Source organism: Phocoena sinus, chromosome 4, assembly GCF_008692025.1.
Source record: "Phocoena sinus isolate mPhoSin1 chromosome 4, mPhoSin1.pri, whole genome shotgun sequence".
Taxonomy (NCBI): Eukaryota; Metazoa; Chordata; class Mammalia; order Artiodactyla; family Phocoenidae; genus Phocoena; species Phocoena sinus.
In genome coordinates this window covers 63232323-63244748 of record NC_045766.1, presented here as the reverse complement: position 1 = coordinate 63244748, position 12426 = coordinate 63232323, and the positions used below count along the sequence as shown (strand labels likewise).

The 12426-nt window shown below is 44.0% G+C and overlaps 1 protein-coding gene across 1 annotated transcript in view; it reads left to right on the top strand.

Moving 5' to 3' along the window:
- DGKG (diacylglycerol kinase gamma) overlaps positions 1-11604 on the top strand; it is a 166705-nt gene extending 155101 nt beyond the window's left edge. Inside the window, 1 exon segment of the mRNA XM_032631658.1 lies at positions 3542-11604. Coding sequence (XP_032487549.1) covers positions 3542-3640 — 99 coding nt within the window. The 3' untranslated portion in view covers positions 3641-11604.
- The last annotated feature ends 822 nt before the right edge of the window (positions 11605-12426 follow it).

Below are 12426 nucleotides of genomic sequence, written 5' to 3'. Positions count from 1 at the left end.
AGATATTAAAATAGTTATAAAGCCACAGCAGTTGACGCAATATTGGATAGATAAATCAATAGTACAGAAGAGAGCCATAAGAAACCCTAGTATACATAAAAACTAATGAAGGAGGGAAGAAAGATCATAAACTAATTTGAAAGTAATGGACTGTTTAACATATGGTGTCCAAGAAATTGCCTGTTTGGGAAAGTGCCATTATATAGTCGGCCATCCATATCCATGGGCTTCGCATCCTTGGGTTCAACCAACCTTGAACAGAAAATATTCAGGAAAAAAATTCCAGAAAGTTCCAAAAAGCAAAACTAGAATTTGCTGTGTGCTGGCAACTATTTACATAGCATTTACATTATATTTACAACTATTTACATAGCGTTTACGCTGCATTAGGTATTACAAGCAATCTAGAAATGATTAAAGTATACAGGATGTGCATAGGTTATATGCAAATACTATACCATCTTACACAAGAGACTTGTATAAAACCAGCATCCGTGGATTTTGGTATCACCAGGGGTCCTGGAACCAATTCCCTATGGATACCAAGGGATAACTGTATATTATAGTAACCTCTCACCTCAAAGTATACTCCAAAAACAAAACCAAAAAATCTCCAATTCCATTAAAGAATTAAATGTTACTTACCTAGGGAAGGGGAAAATGGGTGACTATTATTACACTATGAACAAGGACTTCCTAAGGAAAATGTGACATGTTTAACCGTTAACAAATTTTCTCTGTAATAAAACAGAAAGCTAAGAGCATGGGGCTGCTGTCTCTAGTGCTTGCCAGATGTTATAAATGTGATGAAGGGTTTTTAAGACAATCATACAGACTTTAGTTAATTGCCTGACCAGAGAGGTTTGGGTTCTAACTACAGAAATGTGGGATGCCCTCTTTCCATCAGGGGGTTGAAAAGGCAGATTTAACCACATCCAACTACCTCCTAAAATGGGATCTTACCTATTTAACCCACTAGCCCCTCCTAATCTGGGGATGAGGGGGTAAGATACTGACATTTCTTTGACTCGAGTTGAGGACATGATCTCATACTTCTTGCCCCCAGTGTATGTACATACAGTGAACTCCCAGTTATCTGTAGAACTAGAATCCACAAACCACGTCAAAACCTCACGTTACCCAGCATCTCCAAACTCCTGCCCCATCAAGACCTTTGTCAAAACTGCTGAAAACCCAAATGAAAGGGATTTGAGTTTCACCTCCTCCCCTTTGCCCTGGAGGTGCTAACAAGCAAATAAACGGGTCAGCTAGAGGGAGAAAAAGGAGAAGCAAGGATCTTCCACGGTCTAAAAAAATGGGCTCCATCAATGGGAAATGTAAGCGGTGCCACAGCTACCACTCTCTGTCCCAAGCACGGCCAGCTCCACTGCCGGAACATTCCCCCGTTCTTCTTGGCTGTGCTAACCAGTCAGTACTTCCATAGCAGGTACAGGCTCTGCACTGGCTCAGGGAATACCAAGGTGAATAAGATGAATGTCTTCTTCCCCTCGGGGCCCCTGCGCTCCGGAGTGGCACAAGGCTTACCACAGGAAATGTGCCACAAATCACTACCATCAGATGGGGCTAAATTTCACACCACAGATAAGTGCCTCACTTCCCTGAATTCTGAGATAAAGACAATGCCCGTAATAGGGCACATAACACAAAACGGGACTTGATGTGTCGTCGGTGTGCTCCCCTGGTGACTACCACAAAACAGAGAGACTTACTCCCTTCCTAGATTTTCAGGCTGATGGAAACCAACCTAACAGTCTTTTTCAGCTTCCTTCCCCCAGGTTATGTTCATTCCCCACAATGACTTTTGGCCCCATCTTTTTCTTTCTATATCCTGGGGCCTTATAAATTTAAACCTGGCTTGCAGTAGAACCCTCTTAGCCAGACTCTTCCCAGCTCCAGCTCATCTTGACAACAGCTATTGAATAATTCCCTTCAAACTCTTTTCTTCATGTTATCCTCCAGCTTAAAAAGTTATCATGGTTCCCCACTACCTCATATTAAACCCAATCTCTGCTGCCTCCTTCCCTTTAAACCCTATACCAACTGCCCCACCTGTATTCCTGACCTCATTTCTCATCCTTTGGTCCACACTCAACCAGCTGGTATGTAGCCCCTCAACCTAGTGCCTTCCCTTTCTCTTTCACCAACACATTTTCTTCCCTTCCTTTCAGATCTTAAAATTCTTCCTCAATTGCTCCATTCAGGTTCTTCTCATTCCTTACCTAACTTCTTTTTGACAACACTTGGCTTATCCTACATTTAAACTTGTTGATGGGTCTCTCTCTTCAGGAGTTCTTCTGTTGTTCTCTAGGGTCACACTGTCATTTCAATAGGTGGTAAAACTCAAGAGAACGGGCTCATAGATTGTGTTTCTTTTGACAAGCATATTTCTCCTCCTCCAGTGTAAGATAAGTTATTTGACTGGTGCATTCCATTTTACAGTTTACATTGGGCTTTCATTGACAGATTGTCATTTGATCTTCACAACAACTTTGTGAGAAAAATAGAATAAATGCTGCTATCCTCATTTTACAGTTCCGCAAGCACTGCTTCTGAAGGCTAAATGATTTGTCCAAAGGTTCACAGCAAAGAAGGGGGAGTCCTAGGAACCAAACCCAGGTCTTTGAATCCTAAGTGCCTCTTGTTCCCACATCATCTTCCTACTTGACAAATGTTGCTGGACTGACAAAGCAGATTATCAACGCATCAGTGTCACCAGGCCACATTCAAATAGGGAGTAAGCATTTTGAAGCCATACCCTGAGGGTAAGGTTGGGAAGAAAGACCAAAAGATGAGAATTCGCCAGTGTCTTTCACTTCCAATTGACTTAAAGTTTGCAGAAGGCACTCATTAAACCTAAAATTCAAACAAAAATAAAAGCTTTTAAAAGAAACTTGGGTCTCCCCTAGAAGACTAAGAAAAGAGGAAACGCCTAAGAGACTCCCTCGGAAACTTTCCACATGAGTAGCGCTTGGGTCGGAGGTCAGACTGAAGCCTCTAAGTCAGTTTGGAGTTACTGGTTGACATCTCTGCAGGGCCCAGGCAGGAATGGCCAGGAGCAGTGGAGGTGGGGAATCCAAAGAACTATGCTCTAGCTGTTCTGGCCTTCTCTGTGCGACCCTAGGCTAATCCAAGGCTCGAGAGAGCATTGAGATCTCCATTCCTTTATCTACCCTGCAGAGGGATTGAATGAGATGGTCCCTGAGGTCTCCTCTGGCTGTGACATTCTGAGAGACTATGAATAGCAAGGACATGAGACAGGTGATCAGCTCAGCTGATCGCCACGTGGGAAGCTCACACCTGTCTCTCCCCAGCGTTTCCGCCCCTTGCTCCCAGCAGTACCAAACGCCAGGCCCAGTCAGGGTCCAGTTGCCAATTCTGAAGCTGTTCAAGGACACTCGTCCTTCTGCATGGGGCTCCTTCCAGCCCGAAGCTGGCCTCCCTTCCTCTCTCTGCAGATCACTCTCCCATAGGCTTCTGGGATTTGCAGGCCACTAATTCATTTCTGCCTCTTTGCTTTTAGATTAAAATTACTCACAAGAACCAAGCGCCTATGATGATGGGGCCTCCCCAGAAGAGCAGCTTCTTTTCTCTGAGGAGGAAGAGCCGTTCAAAAGACTAGACACTGTGCCCAATGCCAGTTCAACCAAGAGAGAAGACAAGAAACTGAAGCACACACATACACACATACACACCACACACACACACATGCGCACACACACACACACTCTCTTCTCCAACCAGTGGAAGCCAAGCCACCCTTCAACAAGAAGGCTTCACCCTGACATCCATTCTATTTCAACCATGGACACACTCCAACAGAGCCAGTGCCGGCAGGACATTGTGAATGGACTTAGAGCCCTCCAGGGTGCAGCTGGCTCATGCAGCAACTCCCACTTTCCCAGAAGACCTTGAGTGGGACTTTCTGAGACTGAAGGAGAAACCCCCCTTTCTTTCCACCACCCCTGCAAGTTTCCTCGCCGCTCTCAAGGAGCAGGCTGCAGGTTTCCTGTCTAAGGGGAGATCGGATGTGGCCAAGGGAAAGAGCCTGCGTTCCAGGGGACGCTCACAAAGGTCCCTCTGTGAGGAGACAAAAACACCTCCAACTCTCAGATCGCAGCCCTTGGCAGGACTCAGCATACGCACGCTGGTTTCTTGGTTGTCCTTCGAGTGACAGCTTCTCCCGGAACTTGCTGAGGAGGCAGAAAGGCTGTGGAAAGCTGTGTTTCCCTTGGTTCTGCGCACCCTCAGTGGGCACTGGTGATTTTCCTGAAGCCTTCTGCTGGCTGTGTGTTTGTTTAGAGCCGGCTCCAAGAGCCCCCAGAGCTGCCTACATAGCACACCTTAGATGTGGTATTTATTTTCTTAGTTCTGTGAACACCTGGGAGGGAAAGCAGAGAAACTGAGATTTATTTTTCAAATTGGTGTCATAATATTGTGTAAAAAGGGAAGAAAAAAAAAAAAAAAAAACCACCCCCAGCTTCTTTCTTTTTCAAGCCACAGCGTGTTTCCTGTTTGAGTTCCAAGCCCTGGTGGCAGACTATTCCTGAAGGCAAAGAAGATAGGAGGGAAGGGCCTTTTGCTGAGGAGACCAGGAGACAAGGCGTCAGGCAGTTCCCTCCTGCCTCTGCAACGACCACTCCCCAAGCACTACCTGAAGGCCCTACTGAAGGTCTTAGGTGTGTGTACTTATATGTAGCATATATATATTTATATATACAAATATTTATTTACTGGTGGATTTTTCTGGATTGAAAAAATATGCAGTACAAGAACAGAAAGTGGGAAAGAAAAAGAAGGCTCTGACTCCCCGTTTCTGCCATTTCATTGTCAAGGCACATTGCCCTGTGGTGATCATGAGATTTAAGGGAAATTAAAGTATCTCCTTATCATAAAGAGACTGAGAATTTCTATTCTGGATCCTCAAAACAACATGAAAGCTATGCTGGGCAGGATTTACTCTCCCATTTGTCAGATAAGGAAACTGAGTCTCGGAAAAGTTAAGAGACTTGTCCATGGTATCTTGGCTAATGTGGTTTGGGACTAGGTACCACTAAGAAGATATGTAACAGGGAAAAGAACCTACACATCTTGGAAAAGGGTCATTTCTGGTCACTGAGAAGCGATTCCATTTGGATCCAGGTTGCCAGAGAGGAATGAACGTGTGGCACATGTGTGGACGGGACAAGCCCACGTGAGAGAATGAGGCCTCCCAATACTTCCCAGAGGCTCTCTCTGGCCTGACCTGGTGAGAAGTTGGTCCAGGGTTGAAGGCGGTGGACAGATCTTCAAATTAAACTCTCCACATGTCATCTCATCATGGTCACCATAGTCTCTTAATCTAGAAACCCCTCTGGCTGCCCGGCTGACCTCAGGACAGAGGCACCTCAGCAGGGAGCTGCCAGCCAGTGCCCAGAGGGGCCTCAGCAGAGTTCAGTGGGCTTCATTCAGCTGGCAACAGCATCACCGCCCTCCCCGAGGGCAAGTCTGTGGAGAGCTTTGATGGTAAAAAGAAACATTCACCTCGGCACCTTTGCTCCTTCAGCCTCCATCCCCTCTGAGATTTCCGAAAAGGAAACCTGGACCCACTGGACATCACTCCACTGAGCTCCCTCTGATCTCCTAACACTGGGTCAGGAACTTTGAGCAAGGAAGGGAAAATTAAGATTGTGTGTACAAACTGATCCTAACTCTGAAAGAAGGAGTCATCTAGGACTGAGATGTCTAAGGGGAGATCTCCTCTGATCTCCTAACACTGGGTCAGGAACTTTGCGCAAGGAAGGTAAAATTAAGATTGTGTGTGCAAACTGATCCTAACTCTGAAAGAAGGAGTCATCTAGGACCGTCTCAGACAGAGATCTAGAACCATCCTGTTCAACCTAACAGTGCAGACCGCTGGGCAAGGGGAAAGCAGGCCACCTGAAGAATGTCCTGAATGATGGGCTCCTTGGGGATGGGACTAACAAGCTCAGAATGACAACAGGTACTATCTTGGAAGCCACTTGATTCTGAAATGAAGGCAGGTTCAGTTTGGGGGTCACTGATTCTAAGACATCTGCAGAAATTCTTGAATGTGTTTCAGCCTCAGCCCCCCAAGATTGAGGCTGTTGAGGCATGGCACTATCAACAGGTGAAAGTGATTCTTAGAGACTCACAAGTCAGAGACTGGCCCCTGCCTGCCCACTGTGGTGCACAGGACTGGCAACGTTGCTTGAGAGACATGGCCCGTGTCCTCCTCAAAGCCACAAAGTATAGCAAACATCAGTGGAATTGTACTTTCAATTTTGTAACCTCAGTAAGTCTGGTGGTGGTGTTTAATCTGACTTTGCAACTCATCCCTTAACTACTGGGACTGTGGTTTCTCACTGTGGAGTACCTCGTCATAGTGCTCCTCACAGCAACCCCTGAGGTTGACAGAGAGGATATTATTAGCCCCATCTAAATAATGAGGAAAGCAAGGCTTACTATAATTTAGTGACTTCTCAAAGTTAGGCAGTCAGGGGAGAATCCTCCCTTATTCCTCATCGCATTCTGATTCTGGCCGTGCCCCAGACATGTTCTCACCTGCCCCCACAGTTCTACCCCTCTAGCAGTAAAAAGAATGAAACAGGAAGTCTTCAATACATTGTGTTGTCCCTGGACTAATGGGCTAGGCATTGCATCTCATTATGACTTGGTCTTTGTAGGTTTCCTCCAGTGAGTTGAGAATGGAGACAGACTTAGTAGAATGATTACATTTCAGGTCAGAGACCAGCTCCTCTCAAGAGAGTTCTTTCCACAGATGGAAAAGATATGTTAAAATTGCCAAATAAATTAGGAAATACTTGGCAGAATCTGGAAGAACCTCCAGACTGGCGTTACATAACATGCATATACATTATACATATGGACATTATATAAGGTGACATAGTACTTAATGTGCTGTATATATTATGTAAATTACATATTTGTGAGTAATCATGATAAATATAGAGACCCACTAATCACTTTTTTACACATACCCAGTGACAGATTAGGAAGTTACTTTGCCAGAGAGTCTTAAAACTTACTCTCTCCTGCTGCTTTGGTTCCAACTCCTGCCAAAAATAATTGCATCAACTTTTCCCATCTCTAGCCCCCTCTCCTCTTAGCCAAAACCCTCAGTCCTAGCTAGGCTGTACCTTCCATGGAACACTACCATGATCGAGATCCATAAAAATAGATTCTGGGGATGGGAAGGATCTAGACTCCCAGATTCCCTGTGTCACCGACCTACACCCCAAGGCTCCCAGGCAGATGGATGTCTAATGCTGATATTAAAGGGAGAGAGAAGGGGAGAGAGAAGGAGTCTACCAACCCTCCAAGGAAGGAAACTTCAGTGTTCCTTGGCCACCAGTCCCAGGATCTGACCATAATCAATCAGGAAGTTATTTCAAAAGTCTAGTTTAAGTTTCTGCAGCATATCTGAAACCATAATTTCCTAAAATGTGTTTCACACAATACCAGTATCCATAAAATGCTCCATGAACAAAAGAGTTGTTCTGTGGTCAAATACTAGATCCCCTTCTAGAAGAAATGGTGGGCTTTGATTTGTCTGTTGACGTCCATAGATTAGAAACACTGCCTTAAGCCCACCATTTCTTCTTTCTGTTCTCCGTGGAGATGGGAACATGGAAGTAACCATCCTCTGCAATAATATTCCATAAAGTACTTTTCTAGGACAAGGAACTTCTCTTCTTAAGACACTCTTTCTAGTTTCTTCTGTGATTGTTTAACTACTTTTATCATTCCCCTCTACGTGTCTTCAAGCAAGAATCAAGGATCTGGCCTCTTTGCTTCCTGAGTGGAGAAGGGATTGGGGAAAAATTAAGGGGAAAACAGAAAAATTAAGGGGAAAACAGGATAGCTGCCAGGGGCCAGATTTCATCTGTGTAGCTCTAGAGGACAGAACCAGGTCTAAAGAACACAGTTGTGGAAAGGATCGATGTTTATTCAGTTTAATAACCACTCTTGGAGCTAGCTGGCCGAATATGGACAGAGCTCACTTGTGAGGGAGTGAACAGCCACCTCCTCTTATAGGAAGAGCCTTGACCTAGTTGAGGAGGAACAAGAGGTGATTGATCTACCTTGTTTAAAAGCTGTTGCAACTATTTTAGTAGGCATCAGTGTTAAATCAATAGGTCTAGTACTTCCTTTTGAGCAGCAAACCTCAGTGTCCATTGTTTTCTGGAAGAGTGAAAGATGACTCCCAGAGAGATTTCTGGATCCAAAAATAATATTCATAAAGTAGTTTTCTAAAGTACTTTGCTCCTTGTTCTAGAAAAGTACTTTCTGGTCTAACTGGTACTGACCAGTTAGACCACACTTGTACATGGTGGGATTGACCAGAATCATTGGCGCCCTCAAGGGCAGCTAGTGGTGGTGGTGACCTTTCCTTGGCAGCTCTGCAAGTTAAAGGAATGAGTTACAGTGTTAAGCCCAAAAGAGATTTTGCATTTCTGTTGGTGTTCGTATTAGCAGTTTGGAACTGTTCTCCTAGTCACGAGTACCAGACCTGCATCCGACTTGCAATAAATAGCAAGGAAAAAGAAACTATCCTACATCTCAAATACCAGTCAAGTTTTGCATAAAACAGGTGAACAGAATTGTGTAGGATTTCACATGGGGCCGTCATTTTTAGCTCACCTTAACGTTCCACCATACTCAAGTACATATTTTAAATTTCTACTATAGAAAGAAAACAGGAAAGGGAATTCTCATTTATGGCTTGCTGAGTACAGGGCACTGTGTCAAGGCCTTATCATGTGCTATCCCACTTAATCCTCATGATCTGGGCATTTGGCTTATTTCACAGAAAAAGGAGTTAGTGTATAGAAAGGTGAAGTACCTTGTCCAAGGTCAAACAGATAGCAACTAGTAGAGCAAAGACTTGACATGGGTCTGTCTTACATCAGCATTTATGCTTTTTCTACTATATTCTGATGCCTTTAACCTTCTTATCTCACTATTTCCAACCCTACCATCATCCTGGGTGAGATTACACAGCAGTGAAAAATTGATGTCCTACCTGGTCAACCTCTGTATTGGGGATGGGACTAACAAGCTCAGAATGACAACAGGTACTACTCATGTTCCTACTGAAGAACTTCCAGTGCTTGCTCATATGGAAACTCAACAGCCTCTATGGGCAGCTAGAACCCAAAACTTCACCCTTGCAATCAAACTGGCAGCCATCCCTTAATCCTCAATGTTTCAAATTCTAGCTGAATGAGAATCGTTTCCCAAGGCCCGCCTAATAGATTTTTCTATTCAACTCTGTGAGTGGGAGAGCAGCAAGCAGCCTTCTCAGACCTAAATGCCATGGTCAGCAGTGACTGGCCTGCACGGGGAAGGAGAGCTAGGGTTGTGGAAGGGAGCCTCCAGCAAGAAGGCTCTGCATGTGATCCTCATTAGTGATAGACGTGGGCTGGGCCATCTGTGTTCCACGGGAGAACAGAATGGCAGGCTGCCTTTCAGATGCCAAGAGATGCTATCTAATGGCAAGATCCAGAGAGCTCAAAAAGCAGAGAGGCATCTTTCCTCCTGAGCATCTCTGTGGGAAACCAGGGACACAGAAAACCATGGGGTTTTGGAAACTAGCCGCTTAACTTGCAGGGCATTTCACCCTTGCTACTACTTCATTCTTCATGTTCATGGTGGAAGCCAACCAGCAGAGCCCTGCAGCCTTACCTGCTAACTAAACTCCCTGAGATGGATCCCAAGCTGAACCTATGTTATCTTGGAATCTGTAGACACAATGGCAGGTGCATTATAGCAAGGCACCAGGGTTTGCGATTAAGCCTCCAAGTCTCCCAGGGGTCAGGAAACACTACAGGTAGAAGGGACCATTTAATTGGATGCTCAGTGAAGATTCTAGAGGAATAATCAAAAAACTTGGAGTACTCGTCTAAATGGGTCAAATTAGAAAATGCAATTTGGAAGCAAAGAGGATAACATCTAACCCAGTATCAAGCATGTAGCAGGTAATGAGTAAATACTTGTTGAATGAATGAATAGCTAAAATGGGTATCTGTCCTTCTACCCTGGAATGGGTAGGGGAAAGCGGGTGGAAGGGATTAAAGCTTTTTAACTAACAACTCAGAAACTTGAAACCACAGGATGTAGAGGGAGCTCATGAGGGCCTTTAACTACTCAGACATCTGTTGAGTGATGGATACAGCTAAATATGGATCATCAAAGGGCTTTCTAGGTCACATGGAGGGCAGCTTCATGATTCAGAAAATATGAAATTCAGCTTGGACAAAAAGACAGAAATATTTGCAGTCTACTTCTGAGAGGTCAGGTCAGAACTGACAAAACAAAAAAAGACAGCACAGAAGTGGAATTACAACACAGTAAGAGATCAGCATAATAAGATACAGACTCATGAGATGAAAAGAGATAGAGAACTGGGTTTTCTAGCAGGTTTATTTGGGCAAGGGAGATGAGCCTGAACACTCAGTCCAAAAACGGAAGAAAGGACTGAGAAATCCTTTTTTCTTAAAAACGCTTAACATTGAGTTCATGGTAAAATGGAAATGTGCAGGCATTGATGAAATGGTTATTAAATAACAGCTATCATTTAATGTCCAGTCCAAAGCCTATTGCTTTTATGACCACTTTTAAACTTCACCAGAACCTTATGAAGTCAGAGTTATACGGTTCCCCATTGGACAAGTGAGGAAACGGAGCAAATCTCATGGGGCAGATCTGGGATTCAGATCTGTCAGGATCTGCCTTTCAGAGCCCATGTTCGTGCCAGCAGTACCCTGGCTGAGGCCACTGAGCTTCAAGCACAGTGACAGGGATTTACGACACCCAACCCCCCCCCCCGACCCCACCCCTGTGCATGATTACTTCCTTCTCAAAACGAAATCCAAGTCCCTCCCCTCCCCCTTCCACAGAGCTGGAGTGGGAAACGGCATTAGCTTGGGCGCAGTGACACAGTGGCCAGAGCAGGTCTGGGCGGCAGCAAGTCCATATACGCCTTGCCCACCTCCCTTCTTAGGCCCTCTCTCCCAGGCACAGTGGGGCCGCCTCCTAAGACACCGATCAGAGAACAGAGCACCAACGTGAATACCTTGGTGTTCAGCCAGATCAGAGTATTCACAGAATATTAAAGATCGTATTAAAGGACACACAGAGATCACATCAAAGGTCCAGTGAAGTGAGGTCGGGCAGTCAAACATCAGAATTTAGTACCTCATATCTAAAGGTGGGATGGAGACTTGAAGTGTCCTTTTAAAAATGTGTTGAGTGAATCATAATTTGGAGTAAAAAGACTGCTTCTAGAATAATGCAAAAAAACTTTTTCCCTTCCAAAAAAAAATTATTTTTAAAATGGAATCTTCGCAAGAATTACAAGTGAGGGGCAATAAAAATGGTAATTTCTTTTTATGTTAGATAATACCAAAAAAAAGAATTTATAAATGTCACAATATAAGTAGCAATCCAGAGAAAGATTCCAGAAAGTCTACTGTGGAGGCACTAAACAACAGTACTTTCAAAGTAATTAATGAACTTTATTTTTCTTGTGCTTTCCTTTAAAGAAAAAAAAAAAAAAAAAAACTGGTACCAAGTGGTTACCAGAAAATGGCATGATCTTCAAGAAAAGAAAAATTTTCCTGGTGGATATTTCCTCTCACCCCAACATCCTTGAGGTGAAAAGATTGAGAACTTTTGGTTGGTTGGTTGGCTTTTAACTTAGAGAACCATCCGTGCATGGAAGGTGTTAATGATAGAGGATGTCATTGAATTGCTGTGTGGGGTTTGCTGTCATCACACTGCTACCACCAGGCATTAAGGTAATGATCATAAACTTACGAGGACTAAGCAATTCCCACTCCCATCCACCCCATCAGCCTCCTGGAGCTCCCACCCCCAGTTACATATACTTCCTGGAATTAGACCATCTGGGAATAATTTCTATTATGACAGTTTTCAAACATACAGAAAAGTAGAGCCATACGTATAATGAGAACCCATAGACCCATCACTTAGATTCAACAGTTGTTATCGTTTTGCCATATTTGCTTTATCTTTTCTTCTACTGGAATACTTTAAATTATAGATGTCATGACACCTCACACCAAAATATTACATATACATCATTACGGGGGATCCCTTCTTAAGTGTTAAACGTTGTGTGTATCATCCATGTTGCTGAAGGAAGATTTGAGGGTGTTGTGCATCTGAGCTCAGTCATTTCTCAGCTGACTGAATGCAGTTGTCACAAGTAGATGTTAACCAGGACATTGCTGTGTCACTGATAGGAGAAAAGGTTTGGGTGGACCCAAGGAAGATCTTAGCTGTATTCAAAACATTCCTGATTGATCTGGAAAGAGGAAGGTAAACAGCATGTTAACTACATTCTCAAAAGACACTAAATCG